The sequence below is a fragment of the Schistocerca nitens genome, chromosome 4 (assembly GCF_023898315.1).
Source record: "Schistocerca nitens isolate TAMUIC-IGC-003100 chromosome 4, iqSchNite1.1, whole genome shotgun sequence".
Lineage (NCBI taxonomy): Eukaryota > Metazoa > Arthropoda > Insecta > Orthoptera > Acrididae > Schistocerca > Schistocerca nitens.
Window position 1 is genome coordinate 603,240,427 of NC_064617.1, and position 27,683 is coordinate 603,268,109.

Consider the following 27,683-nt stretch of genomic DNA (forward strand, 5'->3'; position numbering starts at 1 on the left):
CCCTGAGACTCCATGACGATAAAGGACTTCAATCCTGCATCTGTGTCTGCCCATCCCACATGGAGAAAATGTGGACTACTTATCTGCAGTCATGTTTAAGTCTTGAACAGCAATCATTTACACGTGATCATTCACCTTTGGCATAAAAAAATAGTTAAATTACAAGGAAAACTGGTGCATGGAATGTAAAGACATCATGGAACCTAATGGATAACTACACTACTCCAAAAAGGAAAAAGCTCATCAGCCAGAAACTAGTACAATGATCCCACTATTGTGAGCAGAAACAAGTTCATAAAATTACCTTCCATTAGAAAAGTGAAAAGCCCTCCAAGACTATGATATAACTTTCAAAACAGTCATTGTTTCCATTCAAACTTTATTAGAGCAGATCCAGATTTTGGCTAGTAACTAGCCATTATCATTTCGAAGTTGTTATATGTGCTCCAGTAGCTGTTGTTCAGGTGCTTATCACAGTTCATTTAATGTGTTTGACTTAAGTTTTTCAGTGCCTAGTCAAATTTTTCCCGCAGTATCACATCTACCTTCTCATCTCCACCTACTTCATCTATCTCTTCCAGAATATTCTCTTCAAATTTCTTTGCTTTGTATAGACCTTCTATATATTGCTCCCTCTATCAGCCTTCCATTATTTGCTACAAAGGTTTCCTTTATTTCCCTACAGGCAGCAACTATCTTTCCCATAGTCATGATTCCTTCCACAGTTTTGTATTTCTCCTCTAGTCATTCCTGCTATGCCATTATGCACTTTTTGTCAATCTCAGTTTATAGACATCTGTTCTCCCTTTTACTGAATTCATTTTCTGAATTTTTATATCATATTCTTTCATGAATTTTATTTAACAAATCATTTGTTTTTCATGGAATGCTACTGGGGCTTATCTTTTATGCCTATTTAATCCTCTGCTGCCTTTACTTTGTCTTCTCTCATCTTGTACTGCATTCTTTTCCTCTGTTTCAACCCTTTGTTGCCTATTGCACCCTTTGAAACTCTCAGCAACCTCTGGTTCCATTTCATTAATTTATTACCTTTCTGAAATTTCTGCAGTTTTAATTTGCAGTTAATAAATAATAGATTTAATAAGAATTCGCATCCTACAAATGTATTGCAGTTTATAATTTGGTTTTATAATTTTTGTCTTAACCATTACATAATCTATCTGAAACCTTCCGATGGCTTCTGGGCTGCTCCATGTTTACATTTTTTCATGATTCTTAAACAAATGTGTATGTAAAATACCGTCAAGCAGCTTCTCCTTTTAATCCTTTGCCTCACACCCCCCATTCCTTAACCATGTTATACTACTTTGCCTTCTCTTTCTTTTCCTGCTATTGAATTCCAGTTTCCCATCATAATTCAATTTTTGTCTCCCTTTACAAATTAAATAATATTTTTTATTTCATCACTTATTTTTTCAATCTCTGCACTATCTGTGGAACTAGTAGGTACATAGGCACGTACAACTCTACTACTCTGGTGGGTCTTGGCTTTTTGTCTCTTTTCGCTATGATAAAGCTTTCATTATGCCATTCATACTGCCAAACAGTGACCAAGAGACATCTGGACCACCCATTGCTGAACATGCTGCCCAACACAATGTGCTTCACTTCAATGACTGCTTCACAGCCTGCGCCATCTGGATTCTTCTTACCTACCACAGCTTTCCTGAATTTAAGGCAGGAACTCTTCTGACAACATATCCTTCATTCCTGTAATTCCCTTGGTGTCAACCTTTGTTAGTCTCTGTACTCAACCTACCTATCACCTTGCCTGCTTCCATTCCAACACTGCATACACCTCCTACTCCACCAACAAACCTACAGTCTTGCCCTTCTATACATCTCTTCTCCCCCCCCCCCCCCCCTCCCTCCTGCCTTGGCACAGTGACCGACTCACCTAGCAGCCCATCCTGTATCCAACATATCCCCACTCTCATCCTGCTATCCCTTCCACTCACTGCCCATGCCTCCTCTCCACCTCCCACCCCAGATTACCACACATGTCAGCAGCCACAGAGACAACAGCAATGTGTGTGTGTGTGTGTGTTGTGTGTGTGCATTCATTTTAATTCAGAAGAAGGACTTTGTTGTTCAAAAGTTTAAATGTTAGCTGTCTTTCCACTGTGGTTGTCTGCAACCCAACATCTCCTCTATGTAGTAAGTAGCAATCTAGCCTTTTCATATTGTTAGCTAGGTCTTTACACTGCTTAACTGCTACCTATCTGTTTCTTAATACATTCTCTAGATCATTTTTAGTTCAGCTGGTAAACAGTGATCAGCTATGCAATTGGCAGTGTGTGTTTTATCTCATTCCTAGTGCTATGACTGACTGCTGATGTAGCATGAATAATTGCACTATCCGGCAGAGTTTACGAGTGGAAATATAATTTATATTACAATATGACAACACATAACTCTGTACAGATGCCTAATATGATGTTGTAAATGTTTTTATGTGAGTAAGTAACATTTTATTACATGTGGGATTTTGTTAACCTTTTTATCAGTTAATAGGTCAGTGATAGTTTAGTCATGTAATGCTCTTCATATATTTTTTCAATTGGTATGCAGGAACCTGATGATGGTTTGCAGACCAAAACTGGTTGTTAAATGAAGAAATTTTATCAGTAGCTCTTGACAGTAATCATGACATTCTTCAACTAACTGTTTCTAAATTCACTAACTTTACTATCTGATTAAAGGATTTAACATTCCAGTTTTGACCTCAAGAATGCCAGATTTATATTTTCTGATGGTAACATCCTTCTGAGCAGTCCCAAATGGGAGGCTATTTTAACCCACAAATATTCCTTAATCAATAAACCACACAGCAGAGCTACATGTCCTTGTGAAATATAGCAGTTGCATAGCAAAGCTATATGGCTAATGTTGCAAGGCCGTTGCTGTTGCTGTTGTGCTCTTCAGTCCAGAGACTGGTTTGATGCAGCTCTCCATGCTACTCTATCCTGTGCAAGCTGCTTCATTTCCCAGTACCTACAGCAACCTACATCCTTCTGAAGCTGCTTAGTGTATTCATCTCTTGGCCCCCCTCTACGATTTTTACCCTCCACACTGCCCTCCAGTACTAAATTGGTTATCCCTCGTTGCCTCAGAATATGTCCTACCAACTGATCCCTTCTTCTAGTCAAGTTGTGCCACAAATTTCTCTTCTCCCCAATTCTATTCAGTACCTCCTCATTGGTTATGTGATATACCCATCTAATCTTCAGCATTCTTCTGTAGCACCATATTTCAAAAGCTTCTATTCTCTTCTTGTCTAAACTATTTATCGTCCACATTTCATTTCCATACATGTCTACACTCCATACAAACACTTTCAGAAATGACTTCCTGACCCTTAAATCTATACTCAATGTTACCAAATTTCTCTTCTTCAGAAACACTTTTCTTGCCATTGCTAGTCTACAATTTATATCCTCTCTACTTTGACCATCATCAGTTATTTTGCTCCCCAAATAGAAAAACTCATCTACTACTTTAAGTGTCTAATTTCCTAATTTAATTCCCTCAGCATCACCTGATTTAATTTGACTACATTCCATTATCCTCATTTTGCTTTTGTTGATGTTCATCTTATATCCTCCTTTCAAGAAACTGTCCATTCTGTTCAACTGCTCATCCAGGTCCTTTGCTGTCTCTGACAGAATTACAATGTCCACAGCAAACCTCAAAGTTTTTATTTATTCTCCATGGTTTTTAATTCCTACTCCAAATTTTTCTTTTGTTTCCTTTACTGCTTGCTCAATATACAGATTGAATAACATTGGGGATAGGCTACAACCTTGTCTCACTCCCTTCTCAATCACTGCTTCCCTTTCATGCTCCTCAACTCTTACAACTGCCATCTGGTTTCTGTACAAATTGTAAATAGGCTTTCGTTCCCTATATTTGACCCCTACCACCTTCAGAAACATTGGCAAAAGCTTTCTCTAAGTCTACAAATGCTAGAAACATAGTTTTGCCTTTTCTTAATCTATCAGTAATCTAATAAGTCAGTAATCCAGACTGTTGCACCTGATCTGGAAACTGCATTATAAATTGTACATCCATAAACAGTTACTTATTATTTCTAAAATAAATTGTATTAATTTCATATGGTGAAGTCATTTAAGTGAAAGTCATTGACTTACAAAAAATTCTGAAACATTGATGGCTGTCACTATATTCTTGTGCTGATGCTTCCTTTTTGTGATGTTTTACAAAATAATTGTTGGTAAATTTTAGTTTTTCATAACTTGTCTCTATATATACTTGAGAAATTGAGGTTTATTAGCTTTAATGAAATATATATATATATATATACACACACCTGACTGTTGTTGAGAGCTGGTCCAGATATAGGCCTATATTTCCAATCAAAAACTGAACACTGCCCCATTCGTATTCCCTGAGGATTAACCACATTAATTTCTTTGCTACCAGCCTTGGTGAATAACATGTATTCTTCCAGAGGTTTCATTGAGTATGAATTCACTTCCACAAAAACATCTGTAATCAAAGTGTACTTTTAATTATTTTGATCTGCACAAAAATTACAAATATATACAGGGTGATTTTTACTAAAGTTTAAAAAATCCCCAAAGTTATCTAGATAACCTGCAACATGTAATTTAATATAACACACATGGGGCCACAAATATCGTGAAATACCTTAAAACTAGATGACAAATGTTGAACATGTGATGTCACCAGATGACATGCCTCACTGCACATGCAGTAGTTGGGATTGTCAATCCTAACCTCACTGGTAGGGTAGTTCTACACATCACCCGGCTAGGCTACCTGTTTTTGTTCCTGCATTATCTGATTGACTGTTTGATTGACTGAGCTGGGTTATGGGACTAAATGCCTTCATCATCAGTCTTGCATTATCTGAAGTGTTATGGTAGTGCTCATTGTACTAGTAATACAAGACAATAATGAATTACTATACATTTATGTCCAGCACTGCCCTTTACAGTGAATATAGGAGTGACAAGCCCCACCACGGCATGTGCGATGAGGTACGTCACGTGTTAAACATTTGTCATCCACTTTTGGGGCATTTCCCAACATTTGCAGCCTCATGTGTCTTATATTATTACTTGTCTCAGTGTCATCTACCTCACTTCAAGGGCTTTCAAATATTAATAAGAATCACACTGCATGTACAATTTTATTTATTAGGTAGTGTTGTTACTTGTGTAACTAGTTGATGTGACAGATTATCAAGAGGAACTTCATCATTAGAAATTAATGACAAATAAGTACTTGTGGAAATAACAGACCAATGATTTCAGAATTCATTACATTAATGTCAAAGCAGTGGGCAGCAGAGAAGTAAAGAGGAGAAACAAAGTAAAGAAAATTCAGGTAAGAGATTACTGTATGGATGTCTTCATGAACATCACATTGGAGGAGTAATTATTTTACAGTAGCAACGCAAACAGACAAATATTCATAAGTCTTCATTAGATGCCAACAAATACTATAATGGACACCAAAAAGTTGCTGCATGTGTATCATGATAGCATTACACTGAAGAGACAGAGGCGTGAGATCTCAGGCGCCCATACATGGGTGCAAGGGGGCACCACAGCTGCCCCCTGGCTTTCAGGTGGCGGGGGGGGGGGGGGGGGGGGGGGGGGAGTGCAGTCAGGTGTTAGGTTTTTAATAGGGTCCAAACTCTAACTTATTTATGGCTACTTACATGTCACTATGCATCTTCCAAAATATTCCGTATCCCCAGGTCCCCCCCCCCCCCTCCCCCCAAAAAAATTTAAAACCTATGACATGGACGTCCTCGAATGGGACACCTCCTTATATTGAGTCAAACCTCCTTTTACCTTACGTACTGCGACAACTCAAAGTGCCATGGACTCAATAACTCATTGGATGTCCCCTGCAGAAATATTGAGCCATATTGCCTCCGTAACCATCCATAATTGTGCAAGTGTTGCCAGTGCAAGATTTTGTGTACAAACTGTCCTCTTGATTATGTCCCATAAATGTTTGATGGGATTCATGTCAGGCAATCATGGTGGCCAAATCATTTGCTCAAACTGTCCACAACAACAACTGCAAACTATGGCCCAGTGACATCTCACATTGCTACCCATAAAAATTTAATTTCCAGCAATCTAGGGTCCAACTAATAAAGTCACAAGGCCAGAATAGACACTACAGATGATGTTGTGCTTTTAGCAAAGGCACACATATAAGTTATCTGCTGCCATAGCCCATTAATGCCAAACTTTGTCACTCTGTCCTAATGGGTAATTTCATCATACATAACCTCAATCAATGCACTGCCCTTTATACCTTGTATAAGCAATGCTGATGCCATCTGTAAATGTGCATATTGCTATCCAATGATATTTGTCACCTCAGTGTATATTATACTAGTGACATAATGAAATAGGGAAACATCAATGAGGAAGGACCATGGGTATTGATTTTCTGTTATTCATATGAGTTCTCTTTTTGTTATTTGGACTAGGAAAATGTTCTTAGACAAGACAGCTAATGTATGATTCAGTCATAAAATGAAATGTACCAGTGCACTTTGTAAAAGGAACAGATCAGTTTACTGGAATTATGTTTTGAGTAAGATAAGCAAGAAATCACTACCAAAACAGAACTCCTAGTTTTCAGCAACATTAAATATACAAAAATGTAAGTGCACGATTTTAGTCAGCAACACTGACAAATAAATAAATAAAAAGATAAACTAAGTGTAAGGTGATGAAACAGATGTGTTGCTTGTAGCTCAAGGATAGTCTTGCACTCTGTGATAAATATATGTAAAGCATTTAAGAATGTCTGATGTGCACCACAGAGAGATTTGAAATAGAGATTAGAGCTTTTATATGTATGACTTTTAGAGCTACATGATAGTCTAATATGGAGAACTGTTAGGGAGAGGGGGAAGTTCCTTCCTTGGGGAGGAAGGTGCAAGTAATTCCGAAAGCTATCTGCAGTACTACAAATTTTGTTCCCTGAAGGTGGGCACTGGCCAATAATTCTGTCTCAAACTTTATAAGTTCCATGGGCACTGGCCACTATTTCTGTCTCAAAATTTATAAGTTCCTTCTATAAGGTCAATATAATGTAACTGGATAGGGGGAAAAAAAAATGGTATTCACCAAGCGGCGGCAGGAGAAACACAGATAAAAGAAAGTTATACTTGCAAGCTTTCAGAGCCAGTGGCTCCTTCTTCTGGCAGAAGGGTTGAAGGGGAAGGAAGAGGGGCGAAAAAAAGGAATGGAGAGATTTAAGAAAAGGGGTAGATTTTGGAAAAGCCTCCCAGAACCACAGGTCGGGGGGGACTTGCCGGACAGGTTAAGAAGGAAAGACTGATGGCTGCACATTTTGAGATTTGAAAATTTGAGAGCTTAAATGTGGAAGATGGGGTAATATGTAAGACAGAGATTACTCATAAAACATTGTGCATGAGTTAATAAGACTAAAAATCTAAGTGCATTTTACAACAGAGGTGGTAGGGCAACAACGAAAAATAGACAGGTCAGAAAATGAAAGATGTAGAAAACTGAAATGGAGTGATAAACGAGTAGTTAATGTGAAGAAATACTGACACGGAAGGAATTAATGTAAATTAACGCCAGGTAGGTGGCAAGAACACAAGGACCTCTTGTAGCACTAGTTCCCACCTGTGGAGTTCTGAGAAACTGGTGTCTGGAGGAAGAATCCAGATGACACGTGATGAAACAGGCATTGAGGTCACAACTGTCATGTTGTATGCTACCAGTAAAAACCCACTGTCTATGCCCGTTCATCCTAAATGATAACTTGGTGATAGTCATGCCGATGTAATAGGCCGAGCAGTGTTTACACAACAGCTGGTATACAACATGCTGTTTCACAGGTGGCTCTCCCTTTGATGGTCTATGTTTTGTCAGTTACAGGGCTGGTGTAGGTGGTGGTAGGAGGGCACATAGGGAAGGTCTAGCAGTGGGGATGGTCACAGGGGTAGGAGCTACATGGTAGGGAGATCGGTGCAGAAGGAGCCTAGGGTCTGACAAGGATATTGCGGAGACTGGGAGGGCAACAAAAAGCTATTCTAGGTGTGGCAGGCAAAATCTCAGACAGAGTGGGTCTCATTTCAGGGCCTGATTTTAGGAAGTCATGACCTTGTCAAAGTAGCTGATTAATACATCCAAGACCAGGATAATACTGAGTGACAAGTGGTGTGCCCAAGTGTTGTTTTTTTGAGTGATCAGTAGTGCGAGCATTGGATATGATGGCCAAAAAAATCTGCTTTTGCACTTGGCTGGTAGGGTAATTATGTCCAGTGAAATCTGAGGTGAGAATGGTGGTGTGTTGCTGTAAAGAGTCTGCATCTGAACAAGCACATTTCCCTCAGATGCCACAGGGGAGGGAATGTTTGACATGGAAAGGATGGCAACTGTCATGAAGGAAGTACTGTTGTTTGTTAGTAGGTTTAATGTGGACAGAAGCATGTAGCCCTGCCTTCAGTGAGGATGAGATCAATGTCAAGGAAAGTGGCATGACATTCAGAATAGGACAGGGTGTTTAGGTGGACGAGGAAAAAAAAAATTCCTGGCTTTTTCCCAGATTTCCCGGTTAAAAATACACTTTCTCCCAGATGAAAATACACTTTTTCCGTGTTAAGTAACAGTATACTTTTCCTCAGAACTGTAAAACTTATCAATGCTTTGAATGGTTGTGGTTTTATACACAGGTGTAGAATTTCCTGGCACTTTAGAAAATGAAACTCAGGGGAAGAAACACGTTTTGGAAAGATGTCTGATGTGCAGCAACATGTACACCGCATATTTTCGTATTAATTTGAATTCCACCAAACATCGCATGTTACTTTCTGAAGGATTGAAATCGAGATTGGGATGCACCTTTATAAGCCAGCTGCAGCTCATATCAAGCAATCCGCCGATGACAGCGGATATTCAGAGCATAGGACATGTGATGTAGTCAGCCAATCACAGTTAAGTAGCGCAAACACACAAATAGGAAAAGATAATAGTTTAAATTAATGTACATAGTGTTGCTACAAGAAAAGAAAAGCTTTCACGTATAATATTGGTCTCTAAGATTAATAAGCTACAAGAGAAGCTAAGCTTTCACACATAATGTTGATTTTTTTGTGCATGTTACGCTTTAACATACATCATACAAATGTGCCAGTAAAATTTTTAATGACATATGTGTCTGATCTTCTGGGCTCGAAAATATTCTTACTGGTCGCCAGATAACAGGAGCGCCAGATAACAGGCGTCGCTGCACTTGCGCAGTTAGGATGGTGCAGGAAGCCCATATGTTTGTATGTGTAAAACATTAAAAGACATTAAAGGATAATCCAAGAGCATGGGAATTTTGTGGACCATACTAAAATGCATAATTCGGCTTAAGTGCACATTTGTATGTCCAGATTCAGATGTCAATTTTCTTGGAGTACCAGTACTGTATTATCTCATGTTTGGTTCTTTATTATGGCATAATGCCATACGTGCTAGAAGATGGAAACATGAACTTGAAATACAGCGAACAGTTGAAACTAGCCAATAGTGTGGAATTAAACACTTCATTTCAAATAAATTGACTGCCTCAGCAGAAAAGATTAATAAAAGTCAAATTTCTTTAAAAAACTGACAAAAATAATTTCATTGTTCTGCAGAGCAATTAACGCTTGACTGTTAGAAAGGTGGAAACAAAATAAAATCTGCAACAAATAACATATTTTGATGATGATGATGATGAGGTCACATACTCGAGGAGCATAGGGGACGATACGGGGAGACTCTTCCGTAATTATGAGAGTGTATTTTAATTCACTAGATAGCTCCCGGACACAGAAATCCATTTGGTTTTCATTTGACGTGAGAACAACAAATGAAGAGGAAACAGCAAAATCACTTAATGTAAACACGGGTCACATGGAGACTACCCACCTCTCCACTACAACTCAGACTGCTCTGTGCTTCAGGTCCTGGTCTATGATATATCCGAACCATGGCAATATTAGATAGTGGCACTCCCCCTGTCTTGAGAATTTGAGGTAGGATGCCAAAAATTTAAAAAATCGACTTTTCAAAAATATCTTCATTTTGTGGCGCACATCTTTCTGAAGATGTCTGATACATAGAACATATATGTTCGAGGGAACGTAAGACATGTTATTTGGTCTTAAGTGTGCCAAAGTGCAGTGCCACGCTTCTTCACACAGCATTCTGCTATTGCAAGGCTCTGTATTTCACTCTGTGGAATTCAAACGTGTAATTGTAATGGCTGCCATCAAACTATATTCAGGCCAGTGGAAATTAAAATCTCCTGTGGTGCCTCTCCTGCTCCCAGTCGGCTGGTTTGACAACCTGCCCCTCTTTAAAAAAAAAATCTCACAATTAGTACTGGATGGAACTTCCTGGCAGATTAAAACTGTGTGCCCGACCGAGACTCGAACTCGGGACCTTTGCCTTTCGCGGGCAAGTGCTCTACCAACTGAGCTACCGAAGCACGACTCACGCCCGGTACTCACAGCTTTACTTCTGCCAGTACCTCGTCTCCTACCTTCCAAACTTTACAGAAGCTCTCCTGCGAAACCTTGCAGAACTAGCACTCCTGAAAGAAAGGATATTGCGGAGACATGGCTTAGCCACAGCGTGGGGGATGTTTCCAGAGGCATGAGTCATGCTTCGGTAGCTCATTTGGTAGAGCACTTTCCCGCGAAAGGCAAGGTCCCGAGTTCGAGTCTCGGTCGGGCACACAGTTTTAATCTGCCAGGAAGTTTCATATCAGCGCACACTCCGCTGCAGAGTGAAAATCTCATTCTGAATACTGGATGGGATTATTTGTAACTGGCAGAACAAGAACTCTTCTGAAAATCTGCAGTCTTTACTGCCTATTAGCTAATAACTTGCTGTTTTGTGTGACATAAAATTAAATATAGGATACATAAAATGAGTAAAGATGAGAGACAAGCAAGACAGTACACATTTCTTCAATTCTTAAGTCCTAGCTTTTTTCTCCTCTCTAATCTTGCCATAGCTTTATATGGTGTACTTTCCTTTCTTGGAAAGAATCTATTACCTCATCAAAGTTCGTCAACGTTTTGATACATGAAAAAACGAAATGTCGTTGTGTAATAATAGAAAAGCAGGTAATACAAATAGTACCCAAGACTGGTGTGGTTTCTTGATCTGATTACATGTACTTGGTCACTGTCTGCTAGATAAAACAAAATAGGCCTGCCTAATATTGCAGCAATTGTTACACACCAAATAAACGAGACTGTTTTGGCACAAATGGTCATTTTTATAACACGACAGAATATAATTCAGAAAGTATGAATATAAAATGCCTATTAGGCCTACTACAAGCAAAAAGTTTTATGTTAGGAAATAGTTTCATGTTTCATTCATACTCTCTAGCTTCTGAAGCATGAGATTGAAAAGTAGTAGTACGAAATTTTTATATAATTTTGGAATCATCATATTCTTCTGTAATTTGTGTGAGTCCCCATTTCTTCTCCTTCCTCATTCTAACAAACAATCTTGTCATCACTAATTCTGTAACTATTCCTGCCAGTGTCAAAACTTATTCTCTGGTTAACTTAACTAACCCTGCCACACTCACCGGATTAGTTATCCCGCATTTATTCTCTGGTTAGGCGTTATTACCTGTTCGTACAAGGCGTTTTCCGCACTACTCCCAGAATGGAACTTGAGCGGCTGCTAACTGGGGACTGTATAACTGGTCCTTAGCAGTGTAGCGCTCTGGCCAAAAATTTTCTGTCAAAATTTCATTTTCTTGGATACACGGAGAAGACAATATGTAATCTTAGTTGCCTGTTATTCCTGTTAGTCGTTTATTTCCACTCTGCTAGTCTGAATCTATGGAAGTCACTATTAATTATACAATGCTGATCATTTGCAAACCAGTCAACCCCATAAACAGTGATTGGCATTCACCCATTTGGCTTTATTCCGTTCAGCTCGTATAGACCCGTCCCCTTTTGTCGTCAGGAAAGTTTATTTCTGGATGTGACGGGGATTCCCCTGGCAGAGACATCACGTACACTATGCATGCATTCAAAAATCAACTTATGATTCATTCAGAAATAAACTTACAATTTATTCAAAAACTAACAGGGATGCGTTCAAAATCATATGAGTAATCGATGGACCAAAGTGTGCTGGATGCTAGGCGCTTTTTGAAACAAGGTTTTTTTCCACAATAATATGAATCTGGCGCCCCCCCCCCTCCCATGAAACTGCTGTCCAGGGCTGATACCCCGGTTTCCCCCCGAACCCTAGTTCTGGGCCTATGCGCATACGTGAATCTGGAAGCTTAGGCACACCAGTAAAATTTTTCCAGATAACATCTGGCTGCTTGCTGCTTTTGCTTATACAGCTAACTGCCACACTTCTGTAGCCAGAAGTGGGAGAAGGTACTACTCATATGTGACACAACTCCGCATGTGCATAAGCTCGCTCGCAACTGCTCAAACGAATATAATGTAAACAGTTGTGACGTCACGCTCATCAGAGGCGATTTGTTGTTATGAAACATTGCATAGTCTTCCTAAAGCCTTTGACACATTTTGCTGTTGGCAGACGCTTGTATGAGCACTGTGTTTTGTTGTTGTATATGGTGCATTTCCTTTGAAACTTAAGTTTTATTTTCATTTTTTTCTCTCGTTCGTGTTTTATTGCTGCCGTATCATTCTGCAGTAGTGAGCTACAGTAATATTCTTTGTTAGAGTATTGGTTCTTAGCAGTCAAAGTTACAAAAATTTAATTGAAAACTAAAACAATGAAAAATTCCTGGAATTCTAAAAAATTCCCACGTTTTTCCCGGTTTTCTCCTGAATGAAAACATTTCCGGGTTTTTCCCGAGTCTCCCGGTTGTCCTGGGTCATATACACCCTGTAGGGCCATGTAAAATTTAATTGGGAGATGGTATTTAGAGATTCCAGGAATTTTAACAGATCAGTCTCACCATGAGTCCGTATGACAAAAATGTCATCAACGCATCTAAACCAAGCCAGGGGCTGAAGGCTTATGGATCCCAGGAAAGCCCCATCCAATTGAGCCATGAATAGGTTCGCATAGGAAGGAGCTATCCTAGTTCCCATGGCTATACCCTGATCTGTTTGTATGTCTACCCTTCAAAGATGAAGTAGTAGTTGGTAAGTATTAAGTTGATTAAGGTGAGCAGGAAGGATGTCATAGTTTTGGAATCAGGTGGGCACTGACAGAGGAAATGTTCAGCAGCTGACAGACTATGTACATATGCAGGTAGAGGATGTTGGTACTGAGGGAGGTGGCATCAATGGTGACAAGCAAGGTGCATGATGAGAATGGGACAGGCACAGATTTCAGATGATCTAGGAAATGGTTCGTATCTTTAATACATGAGGGAAGTCTTTGTACTACTGGCTGCAGGTTCTGATCAACTAAGGCAGATGTACATTCAGCATGTGCTTTGAAGCCAGCAACTATAGGATGGCCAGGATGATTGGATTTGTGACTCTTAGGAAGAAGAAAAGAGATGGTGATGTATGGTCTGGGAGGAGTAGGAAGTTCTATGGATTGAGGTGTTAGTCCTTGTGAGGGGACTGAGGTTTTAAGGAGGACTGCAGGTCATTTTGAGTCACAGGGATGGGATCTTGATGGGAGATGCTGTATGTAGAGGTATCAGACTCCTTTCGGTCAAGTACCACAGTGATAGATTCTTTGTCTGTGAGGAGGATAATGATGGAGTCATCAGCTTTTATGGAACACAGAGACCGGAGTTCTGCAGAGGACAGTTTAGGGTCATGTTGTAGAGACCTGAGGAAGGATTGTGAAACAATGCTGGATATTTGGAATTCTTGGAAGGCATGCAAGGGATGATTTTGAGGTAGTGGTGGTGGATGAAGTTGGGATTGTGGTAGGAACTGTTTAAGGCAGGGACAGATGATCAAGGCATGTTTGTAACTGATGAAGTAAATGTTCAGCAAGGAATGGGAGTGTTAGATCCCTTGAAGTAGATTGGGCATTAGTGATACTTAATGATGTGATTACACATAGCAAAGATGAGTTGGCAACATGCACAAGAATGCTGATATCATCCCAGACAGTGCCCTCTGGGCTTACTCTCTTGGTTACCGTGGGTGTCAGAGTGGTTTCCGGTGTCCAGGCATAGGTGGCTTGTCCACCCAACAGATTGGTTGGTATTTCCATAATCCTTCTAAATTAGATATGATCAGGGCCCACTAAGCTGTGCTAAGGACTAGTGACTTCATAATTAAAACAGGTATGTTGCCAGCACCCATTTGAAATAAACTTCTGAAAGTTCCAGCACCAAGCTATATTTTGCGGCCTATTTCTATTCGTGGGAGCAGGAAATGATCAATGACTGACAGCTTCCCTCAAAACAGCAGCACTACAAAGAACAACATTTGGTTTGAGAGTTGACACACCTTCTGATAAGAAGCGAGTTATTTTGAATTTCTCCCATGCTCTTTAGTTTAAAACTCTTAAATTTTGTACATGTTTGTGTATTTATCTGGCACAGTTCTACATTTTATTAACAGTGTAGTCCACAGTACTGCTGTTTGCATCACAACAGGCATTTGTTTTCACACGAAGAGCAAGTTACTGTTGTAAAACATTCAGTTGAGTGGTAGTTTCCTTTACAACAGCAATGTATCAAAGTACCCCATTTGGCTTGTGGGTTGACACAGCTTCCCATAAGAAGCAACTTACTTTGATATTTCCTCTGAGCTCTTTGGTTTAAAACTGTTAAATTTACTGCATGTTTGTGTACTATTTTTTTATTTATTTCTGTCATCTTTAGTAAGGATAGAGACTGTGACTGCTGTGCTCAGATGTGAGTTGAGTTTGTGACCCTTCACTCACAACGCCAGGCAGAGCTGGCTTTGATCATGCAGCCTGAGGCTGTTGCCAATGGGCACTACCATGGGGGGGGGGGGGGGGGGGGCAGATGTGAGGATCTGCGGGTTGTCTAGCATGTCCCAAATGTTCCCAGATTTGTCCATTACTGTAGCTGCCCCAAGTACTGCCCACATTGAGGTTGACTGCTCACCCATGGTTTAGTGGGAGTTTGTTCCAAGGTCTGGCAATCGGCAAAAGACTTCCTGGGGGGCCAATTAAAGGGCCTTCCCAGTTTATCTGATGAACAGGTTTCAGGGAGTGTTAAGCCTCTTGGCTGGCAGTCTGGGCATTAACAGAGAGTAGGATTAGTGGTAGATGGGTGCAGCAATACAAGGCATGTAATGTGGCTCCTTAGAAATAAGCCAGCAAAGGAGGGAAAGGAATCCAGTGTGAACTCTGTGTGCATACCAGGAGGAGTCATTCAGGAGCCATTTTGAGCACAGGGTGCAACCAATTGCAGGTTATATGTCCCTTTGAGTTGAAAGAGATTCTCTCTGGTTTTGGGTGAGTAGATGAAGTGGTAAGGACTTCCAGTCTTGCTTGCCAGATGAAGGCACAGTCACCATCTGTAGTGTTGTTGAGAGGACTGACTGTGGGCCTACGGTACAGAGTTAAGTGGAGAGTCTGAATCAGAGGCTCAGATGGTTCTGTGACCATTTAGGTTTCAGGCTCCTCGATTTGCACCACAGGGTGCTCAGTTTTCAGATTCTGCTTAAAGGGTCAGGGCTCCACTATGCACAGGGGGCAGCTACATGGGTAGTGGGTGTTTTTTTTTTTAGGTTAGTGGGTCTCTGGAAAGAACAGAAAGTGTGTCAGTGTAAAAGGGTGCAGAGCAAACACAGGATGAGGGTAAACCTCACAACAATTGGTATTGTAGTTGTACACTGTCATAGCTGTGTTGGGAAAGAACCAGATCTCCATGTACTAACAGAAAGCACTGAAGCTCAAATCATTATAGGTGCTGAATGATGAGTGAATACGGAGATAAGTTCAGGCAGAATTGTTACAAAGAACCTAATCGCTTCACAAAAGGGTACACTAAAGATAGTAGGTGGTGGAGTCTTTATTGTTGTAAGAAATTGTTTACCGTGTACTGAAATTGAAGTAGATAGTGCTTGTGAGTTAGTATGGGTAGACATTATACTTGACAATTGTAATAATTTAATAACTGGTTCCTGGTGCTAACTCTCTGAGTTGGATGATATAGTTGCTGAACAGAAAACTTGAGTCTCATTTCAAATAGCTACTCCCTCACACAATTATTGTTGATGGTAACTTTTATCTACCATAATTATGTTGGTGACAAAACATGTTCAGAGATGGTGGTAGGCATAAAATGTCATCCAAAATAGTACTGAATGCTTTTTCTGAAAATTAATCAAACAATTAGTTCAGGAGCCCACTCAAAGTGAAAATGGTTGCAAAAACATACTTAACCTATTAGAAACAAATAACCCTGAGTAAATAGGGAACATGATGATGGATACAAGGATTACTGATCACAAGGTCATTGTAGTAAGATTGATTAACATAACATCCAAATACACCAAAAATAAACACAAAACATATCTGTTTAAAAAAGCAGTTAAAAAATCACTTGACACATTCATAAGAGACAGTCTCCACTCCTTCCAGTCTGTCCATATACGCATAGGTCAGATGTGGTCTGAATGTGAAGAAATAGTATTGGCAGCAACTGAGAGATATATACCAAATAAATTAATAAGAAATGGTACTGATCCTCCATGGTACACAAAACAGGTCCTACCACTAATGCAGAAGAAATAAATAAAATAAAATAAAATAAAATAAAAAATCATTCCAAATTTAAAAGAATACAAAATCCCCAAGATTGGCAAAGTTTTACAGAAGCTTAAAATTTAGCACAAACTTCAATGTGAGATGCTAAAACAATGATTGTTCCATTCTTCCATAGGGATCATTGCACCCTCAACCTGCTGCAATGTGCTTGCCTGCTGCAATGTGCTTGGTAGGAAGAGGCCTCATATTAGAATGTGGAGGCAATAGCTAATTGGAGATGGAGTTTAATGAAAAATGTGGACTTGGCAATCTCTAATGGAAGACAATGAATTCCATTTATTTCTGTGGCAACTTGATGTTTGATGATTTTGCATGTGTCTTTTCCCTTTTTGCTTATTGAGGAAATTTACAGTGGGATTTGCTAGCTGTTGGCACAGAAATAGTGACCACTTTAACCCTGGTTTACGGATCATAGTGAGGCTGGTCACTCTTATTTGGGCTGATTTAATAATGTTGCAGCAGATAATACTTTCTGGGTCTGCCAATAACCATTTCCAGTTGAATCTGTACCGTTATATGTTCTATAATTTGTCCCATGTGCTGCATATTCTTTGGCAGCACAATGTAGAAAACCAGAAAGGTAAATCCTACAAACACTACGAAATGTGTAGGAACTGTTGGGCATGAGTTCTTGGTTTTGTGAATGTGTCAACTTGTAAAACTTTAATGTTACAGGCTGCTGGGTTTTGTGCTGAGGGTCTACAGTTTAAAAGTGAAAGAAAAGTAGAAGTGGGATAATGGAAAAGGAACAGGTAAGCTGGAAGGAGGAGCGAAGTATAAATAGAGAGAGGAGGAATGAAAGCAGATGCACGAGGAGGAATTAATTTGACAGAAAGTAGCGTAGATAAAATGGACCAAATAGCAAAGTTGTTGGCATAGTGGCATACAGCTAAGAGAGAGAGAGAGAGAGAGAGAGAGAGAGAGAGAGAGTAAGAAAAGGAAGAGAAGGAAGACATCATGGAAGTAGGCGGGCAGGGAAATAGAGAGAGATGAAAAGAAGACTGAGAAGGAATGTAAAAAGAAGGAACAGAAGGAAGGAAGAATAAATGGCTTGAACATAGATCCTAACAGTTCAGATTAGAGCAGGAAGTTCGCAAAAAGCACCTGAGGGACTACGAAGGGTGGGAAATAGAGGAATTAGATGATGGAAATTCACCATTATTGGATGGGAAAGATGACCTTCCCCAAAATAATCTGGTGAATGCTAATGTTTTGTCTACACTTCTACTATAAAAACTGAAGAAGACAGTGATCCATTATAATAAGGGAATCAATTCAAAGAGATAAAACTAGATTTTGAAACTGTGGCAGCACAATCAGTTGCTCCTGAATTGGCCATGTTAGATAATAAGGACCTGTTAGAAATTGAATCTCTTTCAGTGCCATATTTAGAAGATGAGAATTTAACTTCATTCTAGGGAAAAGATGACTATGCCACTATATATTTTTGTCTTGATCACAATATAAAATACGGTGACCAAAATATATAAATTTATTGTAAATTATTACAGATTACATGCCTCCTTAACTGACTACATTGGGTTTTACAAAGATGACTATATAGCAAAGCCTGAAGATCTTACTCAACATAAACCAACTAATAATGATGTTTTACACAGATACATGAGGCAATACTGACCCTACGACCCTACAACTTATCTTAGAAAATAGATTAAGGAAAGGCAAATCTACATTTCTAGCATTTGTAGACTTAGAGAAAGCTTTTGACAATGTTGACTGGGATACTCTCTTTCAAGTTCTGAAGGTGGCAGGGGTAAAATACAGGGAGAGAAAGGCTATTTACAATTTGTACAGAAGCCAGATGGCAGTTATAAGAATAGAGGGGCATGAAAGGGAAGCAGTGGCTGGGTAGGGAGTGAGGGAGTGAGACAGCCTATCCCCAATGTTATTTAATCTGTATATTGAGCAAGCAGTAAAGGACACAAAAGAAAAATTTGGAGTAGGAATTAAACTCCACGGAGAAGAAATAAAAATTTTGAGGTTCGCCGATGACATTGTAATTCTGTCAGAGACAGCAAAGGACCTGGAAGAGCAGCTGAACAGAATGGACAGTGTCTTGAAAGGAGGATATAAGATGAACATCAACAAAAGCAAAATGAGGATAATGGAATGTAGTCGAATTAAATTGGGAGATGCTGAGGGAATTAGATTAGGAAATGAGACACTTGCACAGGATAGAGTAGCATGGAGAGCTGCATCAAACCAGTCTCAGGACTGAAGACCACAACAACAACAACTTTTACACTGAAGAATCAAAGAAACTGGTACACCTGCCTAATAACCTGAAGGACTCCCATGAGCAAGCAGAAGTGCCACAACAGGGCATGGCATGGACTCGCCTAATGTCTGAAGTAGTGCTGGAGGGAACTGACAGCATGAATCCTGCAGGGGTGTCATAAATCTGTAAGAGTACGAGAGGGTGGAAATCTCTTCTGAACAGCACATTGCAAGGCATCCCCAATATGCTCAATAATGTTCACGTCTGGAGACTTTAATGGCCAGCAGAAATGTTTAAACCCAGAAGAGTGTTCCTGGAGCCAGTCTGTAGCAATTCTGGATGTCCCATTGTCCTGCTGGAATGCATAATGGACATGAATAGTTGCAGGTGATCAGACAGGATGCTTACATATGTGTCACCTGTCAGAATCGTATATAGACATATCAGGGTTCCCATACCAGTCCAACTGCACATGTCCCACACCTTTACAGAGCCTTCACCAGCTTGAACAGTCCCCTGCTGATATGCACGGTCCATGGATTCATGAGGCTGTCACCATACCTGTACACATCTATCCGCTCAATACAATTTGAAATGAGACTCATCTGGGCAGGCTGTTTTCTCAACAGTCCAATGTTGATGCTGACACATCCAAGCAAGGTGTAAAGCTTTGTTTTGTGCAGTCATCAAGGGTACGAGGGTGGGCCTTCTGCTCCAAAAGCCCGTATTGATGATGTTTCGTTGAATGGTTCACACGGTGACATTTGTTGATGGCCCAGCATTGAAATCTGCAGCAATTTGCAGAAGGGTTACACTTATGTCATGTTGAACAATTCTTTTCAGTCATCATTGGTCCCTTTCTTGCAGGATCTTTTTCTGGCCGCAGCAATGTCAGAGATTTGATGTTTTACCGGATTCCTGATATTCATGGTACACTCGTGAAATGGTCGTATGGGAAAATCCCCACTTCACTGCAACCTCAGAGATACTGTGTCCCATCATTCGCACACTGACTATAACACCATAATCAAACTCACTTAAATCTTGATAACCTGCCATTGTAGCAGTAGTAACTGATCTAACAACTGTGCCAGACACTTTTTGTCTTATATAGGCACTGCCAACTGCAGCACCACATTCTGCCCGTTTACTAATCTCTGTATTTGAATATCCATGCCTATACCAGTTTCTATGGTGCTTCAGTGTAGATATTCATAGCAAGAGTACATTTCAGTTCAATTATTCAGCAGCAAATAGCCATCTGTACTCTTCTGTTTTAGTGATGATGTTCCATATGAGTTAATGCAAATTTGGCTTCTTCTGGGGTCTTGTGTCTTCAACATTATTATATTTAATACAGTCTTGGTAACTGAACATATGATATGTGTAATGTAGGGATGTTTGTCAAGAATATGTTTAGGAAAAATAGTGGTCTCTGTAAATACCAACCAGTTAGCATTTCTCCAGCACATCTGTAAATTTTTTGGCTCCAGCACATTTGTTAACTTTTTGGCTCCAAAACTTTGACTATCCTGATTAGTAATAATTTGATCTCTTGCAAAAAATGTATGGCTGTTTAGAATATTTACAAGTGCCTGCTGGGCTTGTGTTCTTGGTTACTGTGGATGTCACATGTGGTTTTTGGGATATGAACAAAGTGTGCTTTGTCCAGCCTGGAGATGATTTGTGGTTGTATCCTCTTATATTGATTTCATTCTGGTGTAACCACAAGTGCTGGAATGAAGAGGAAGAATGCAAGATCAGAGAAGGCGGTGAGGCAACATCAGCCAATAGTCCACTGACAAGGACCACACCTCGACAGGAGCGACCTTTGCAAGAAGTGAATATAAGCGCCGCTCCTGCCAGCCTCAACTGGACATTAGTGGACAGGATTCACAGAGTATTAGCATGGCCCGGCAGAGAGAGCTATGATATCAGATTGTACTGATCCATACGCATTGCTTGTTTGAACATTGTGTATAGCAAGGACTCAGATTTATGTTGCATGTATTGTCAACCTGATTTATTGAAATAAAACTACTAATGTTATTTGCTTGAATTGTTGTATAGCATTTCGAGATTGTAGTGTACCTTAGGCACCCTATACATGATGAGTGGGTAAGACTCCACATTTGTCAACAAGGACTCAACAGATTTCTCATTATAACAAATGTTTTTCAACCCATGTTGGAAATAAACTTCTGAAACTCTGGCAGGAATCAGCAATTCATAGAGGAATGTTATTGGCAGGAGCAGAAAATTACCAATGAAAATGCCTACATTCTATTTCAGAATCTGATAGGCTGAAAGGCTGAAACTGGAAACAGTTTCATGGTGAGGTTTCCAGTTTTCTTAGTGAGTGTTGTCGTTTAGTGAACATCTGCTTTCTTGGGAATAACTCCTAGAAAATACACTGAAATGGAAACTTAAAGTTTTGCACACTATCAATATTAGCAAGATGAAATCATGCAGCAAAAGGTACACTCTGTGATCAAAAGTATCTGGACACCTGGCTGAAAATGACCTACAAGTTTGTGGTGCCCTCCATTGGTAATGCTAGAATTCAATATGGTGTTGGCCCACCCTTAGTCGATATGACAGTTTCCACTCTTGCAGGCATACATTCAATCAGGTGCTGGAAAGTTTCTTGGGGAATGGCAGCCCTTGCTGGAAAGTTTCTTGGGGAATGGCAGCCCATTCTCCACGGATTGCTGCACTGAGGAGAGGTACCGATGTCGGTCGGTGAGATCAGGCACTAAGTCGGCATTCCAAAACGTCCCAAAGGTGTTCTTTAGGATTCAGGTCAGGACTATGTGCAGGCCAGTCCATTACAGGGATGTTATTGTTGTGTGACTGCTCTGCCACAGGCCGTGCGTTATTATCAGGTGCTCAATCATGTTGAAAGATGCAGTCTCCATCCCGGAATTGCTCTTCAACAGTGGGAAGCAAAAAGGTGCTTAAAAATCAATGTTGGCCTGTGTCACACAAAACAACAAGGGATGCATGCCCCCTACATGAAAAAAACAATCACACCATAACAACACCGCCTCCGAGTTTTACTGTTGGCACTACACAGGTTGGCAGATGACGTTCACCAGGCATTCGCCATACCCACACCCTGCCATCGGATTGTCACATTGTGTACCATGATTCATCACTCCAGAGAACGTTTTTCCACTGTTCAGCCATCCAATGTTGACGCTTCTTACACCAAGCGAGGCGTCATTTGGCATGATGTGTGGCTTATCAGCAGCTGCTCGACCGTGAAATCCAAGTTTTCTCATCTACCGCCTAACTGTCATGGTATTTGCAGTGGATCCTGATGCAGTTAGGAATTCCTGTGTGATGGTCTGGATAGATGTCTGCCTATTACACGTTATGCCCCTCTTCAACTGTCGGTGGTCTCTATCAGTCAACAGATGAGGTCAGCCTGTATACTTTTGTGCTCTACATGTCCCTTCACATTTCCACTTCACTATCACATTGGAAACAGTGGACCTAGGTATGTTTAGGAGTGTGGAAATCTCGCATACAGACGTATGACACAAGTGACACCCAATCACCTGACCACATTCGAAATCCTTGAAGTCTGCGGAGCGTCTCATTCTGCTCTCTCACAATGTCTAATGACTACTGAGGATGCTGATATGGAGCACTTGGCAGTAGCTGGCAGCACAATGCATCTAATATGAAAAATGTATGTTTTAGGTGGTGTCCGAATACTTTTGATCACATAGTGTATTAACATGTGCTATCAAATCAGTTGATTCAGACAATTGTTATGTTTAGGAACAAATGATGGTAAAGTTTGTGCTTTAGTCCTATATAGATATAACTCTTATGGACGTAAATCCAATGAGCAAAATGTTTTGTTAGGCAGACTGTTTTTTCAATGCAACTTACTTTAATTCTCAAACAAAAACTACATAAAACTGATAACAAGTATTCTGGTTAAGAAACTTACTTGAGAGGCAACCATTGAAACTTTTATAGGCCGTAAATCTAGGATCTGTTGTATTTAACCCACCAACTTGAACTTCATTGGCACCCTGTTCACCTGTAGGGAGATCAGAGAGACTGAGTACTCCTGTTGGCTCTAGTTTGATATTCTCTTGATCAATCTGAAACAAACATAAAAATTTGTTGCAGATGAACTACAATATTTATTCTCAACCTGTTTTAGTACCTAACCGATTTAACGCAATGATCCGCAAATTTATATCTGTATCGCAACATTTGACAAAAAGAGAGACAGGTTCATATGTTATAGTCCAGTACATTACAACACTGATGGAATGACAGATATTCATATTTGTTGTAACAAGATACAATATGACCCATGCTGGACCATGGTATCATTCTAGTTTAATGCAAGAATGCAGCACAGAGATTTAGGAAACAAGAAGATATACAAGCTAGTTATGTATGTGATTAATTCTTTTGCACTTGTTATTTGTGAATGAGATGAGATGGTAGACATGGAATTAATACATGTCATTTACCAAATGATGAAATTTATCATTTCCTTGGTGACATCTGGTTTCTGAAATGTTAGCTCAGAAACGAGATAACATGTTGGTAATAGAGAACACACACTAAACCTGGCTTGTATGAGGAAATTTATCATTGTTACACAGGGAGAGAAGATTTTCTGTCACATGTGTTCCAGAATTAGTTTTAATAAATCAGCAATGGATGTAATTTATTTGTCTATATACTGTATAAATATTCTATGTATAAATATTCTATATACTGTAAAAATATTCCGGAGGTAAAATAGTCCCTCATTCGGATCTCCGGGCGGGGACTACTTAAGAGGACGTCGTTATCAGAAGAAAGAAAACTGGCATTCTACAGATCGGAGCGTGGAATGTCAGATCCCTTAATCGGGCAGGTAGGTTAGAAAATTTGAAAAGGGAAATGGATAGGTTGAAGTTAGGTATAGTGGGAATTAGTGAAGTTCGGTGGCAGGAGGACAAGACTTCTGGTCAGGTGAATACAGGGTTATAAATACAAATTCAAATAGGGGTAATGCAAGAGTAGGCTTAATAATGAATAAAAAAATAGGAGTGCGGGTAAGCTACTACAAACAGCATAGTGAAGGCATTATTGTGGCCAAGATAGACACAAAGCCCATGCCTACTACAGTAGTACAAGTTTCTATGCCAACTAGCTCTGCAGATGATGAAGAAATTGAAGAAATGTATGATGAGATAAAAGAAATTGTTCAGGTAGTGAAGGGAGACCAAAATTTAATAGTCATGGGTGACTGGAATTCAAGAGTAGGAAAAGGGAGAGAAGGAAACATAGTGGGTGAATACGGATTGGGGGAGAGAAATGAAAGAGAAGCCGTCTGGTAGAATTTTGCACAGAGCATAACTTAATCATAGCTCACACTTGGTTCAAGAATCATAAAAGAAGGTTGTATACATAGAAGAATCCTGGAGATACTAGAAGGTATCAGATAGATTATATAATGGTAAGACAGAGATTTAGGAAACAGGTTTTAAATTGTAAGACATTTCCAGGGGCAGATGTGGACTCTGACCACAATCTATTGGTTATGAACTGTAGATTAAAACTGAAGAAACTGCAAAAAGGTGGGAATTTAAGGAGATGGGACCTGGATAAACTGACTAAACCAGAGGTTGTACCGAGTTTCAGGGAGAGCATAAGGGAACAATTGACAGGAATGGGTGAAAGAAATACAGTAGAAGAAGAATGGGTAGCAGGAGGAACAAGACTTCTGGTCAGGTAAATACAGGGTTATAAATACAAATTCAAATAGGGGTAATGCAAGAGTAGGCTTAATAATGAATAAAAAAATAGGAATATGGGTAAGCTACTACAAACAGGTGAAGTAGTGAAGTAGTGAAGTAGTGAAGGCAGCAGAGGATCAAGTAGGTAAAAAGACGAGGGCTAGTAGAAATCCTTGGGTAAGGAATACAAACCTCTCAAAAATGAGATCAACAGGAAGTGCAAAATGGCTAAGCAGGGATGGCTAGAGGAGAAATGAAAGGATGTAGAGACTTATCTCACTAGGGGTAAGATAGATACTGCCTACAGGAAAATTAAAGAGACCTTTGGAGAAAAGAGAGCCACTTATATGAATATCAAGAGCTTAGATGGAAACCCAGTTCTAAGCAAAGAAGTGAAAGCAGAAAGGTGGAAGGAGTATATAGAGGGTCTATACAAGGGTGATGTACTTGAGGACAATATTATTGAAATGGAAGAGGATGTAGATGAAATGGGAGATATGATACTGCATGAAGTATTTGACAGAGCACTGAAAGACCTGAGTTGAAACAAGGCCCCGGGAGTAGACAACATTCCATTGGAACTACTGACTGTATAAATGTTCCATGGAATATTGGAATCCTTTAGAAACCAAAACTGTAGCTTTGACAATATATTACTAGTAGTCGGATGTTAGAGAAGTCATTTGTATTTTATCTTTCCCAAAATTTTCCAGAATGCTGGCAAAATTAAAATTGGACTGAAGTTTATGATATTTCTTTAACTTTTTGCTTGTACAAACGCTTAATGTTTTGCCATATCAAGAAGGATATCAACACTTCTTGGTTTGGAACCCTAAGACATCAACCATTAGATATGAAGTTTGTCCATATAGTAAAACCTTTTTTCTGAAAGCCAGATTGGCATTTATTATTAACAGCAAATTGGTCAAAATGTTTGACACTCCTAGCACATGATAATATTTCAATTATTTTTTAAATTACAGTTACTAATAAAATCAGTCTGAAGTTACTCAGATCTGTGGCATCTCCCATTTTGGAAAGCTAGTTTTACAATGGCAAACTTTATTCAGTCAAGAAATAGACCTGTTACACTGATGCATTAATTACATGACAATACTTTTCTACTTATTTCATTTGTGGAGATTTTCATTGGATACTTATGATACTTTTAAGGCCAGATGGCTTTTTCATGGGCAATGGTTCTCAACAGTTGTCTAGTTGTTATGGAACATACAGGTATCACACCATAACTAATGGAATTTTGTTGCTTAAAGGTTTCTAGCCAGACTTGACCTATAGCCCATATAATCAGCAAATCTTTGGAAGTGTAAATTAAAGAACTTAGCTATAACGTCACATCAAAACCACAATCCAGTCACATCCAAAGATAGAGTTGTCAATGAAGTACAACACTTGGAACACAAAGCACATGTATATTGACACCATTGTATAACCAGAACAGAACTGATCTCCTGGACAGAGAGATATGGGCAGCTGTCCCACCAGGAGGACATGGGTGAATGGCTTTGATCAAAACAGAGAAATTTCTTTGTATGGCCTAGGCTATTTTCCATGGAGTTACATGTCACCTCCATGGTGTGTGGGGGTGCCAAACTCGCCAACTGATCACTGTCGTCCGAGCACTATTTTGCTACATATGCCCACCACCCTCTCCTGACTATTTAGGCCACTGCTGGACAATGTCAAGTCAGTGCTGCCCAATGCCTCAAGTTTGCAGCATCACCTGTTCCATCCAGCTGCATCAGCAGTTCAGTTCCAATGCTACCAATAGGCAGTACTAGCAGTTTTGTCTCAACACTCTTAACCAGCAGCATCCAGTTCTTCAAGCTACTGCCTACCATTACCTTGGGGATCATCATGTAGAGGACATTTCTGTTGTACATAATTGTGTGGATATTCATCCAAAGATATTATAACTGATTTTCATTTTGTTAATAAAGTTGGTATTTTAAAAGTGTATTCGATCACTCCTTAGTATGAGGATATTTTACTTGCTAACAATGGTTCTGGCACATTTGTTAGGATATAGTCACCAGTTACAATGTTTGTTTAGTTTGGTCTTCTGACTGCTGCACCCATAACATAGCATGGTCGAAAGTTGTTTGCAGCATATCTGGTTTAATCAGAGTGATATGTTGTTGTATGCTATCCTTCACATCAGAAAGAGTCCAGATACAACCCTGATAGATACAATCTGTCAGATATTTCCACAACCAGAAGCCACACCACTTTAGGTCAGGGGATCTGGAGGGCCACACATTTTGAAATTGCTTAGCAATGACGAAGTCATTACTGAAGGTTTCTTGAAGCAAATCTTTCACCTGGCAAGAAACTTGTTGTGTTGTCTCATCTTGCATGAAAATAGTGGTGTGGAGACAGTTGTGTTCTTGCAAAGCCCAACTCATGTGTTGCACAATGAGCTCCTAATAATATGTAGATGTCACTGTACACCTAACAGGCCCACAAAGTGTCATCCCTTCGACGAAAAATGGACTGAGAGTGAAAGAGCTTATGAAAACATGCCACACAATCACATAAGTGGATGTTCCTGCACAACATGTGGTGGAGTAGAACCCCATATGCAACAGTTCCGTGCATTCATGGCATCATGTAGAGTAAAATGTGCCTTGTCCCTTCCCCGGCCACATATGCATTTTCATGCACGCAAAAAACAATGGGCAAACTCATGGCACTGTAGCCTACATTGGGGTGTCATTTGGTGCACATTCTGAATTGTGTAGGGATACCAGTTTAAATTGCAGTGCAACATCTTTTCATCTGTTAACCTGAGGAGAGAGAAAATTTCCATGACATAGCTTGAGCACTGGCTGCAGAATGTGAAGTGTGAGCTACATGGTCAGATACAGCTACATCAACTTCTTCAACAAC

The 27,683-nt window shown here is 39.8% G+C and overlaps 1 protein-coding gene across 1 annotated transcript in view; it reads right to left on the reverse strand.

Moving 5' to 3' along the window:
* LOC126251538 (axotactin) overlaps positions 1-27,683 on the reverse strand; it is a 611,191-nt gene that overhangs the window by 85,785 nt on the left and 497,723 nt on the right. Inside the window, exons 28-29 of the mRNA XM_049952046.1 lie at positions 22,979-23,135; positions 4,352-4,530 (exon numbers count right to left, since the gene is read on the reverse strand). Of these exons, the coding sequence (XP_049808003.1) occupies positions 4,352-4,530; positions 22,979-23,135 (336 nt within the window). The remainder of the gene's footprint in view (positions 1-4,351; positions 4,531-22,978; positions 23,136-27,683) is intronic.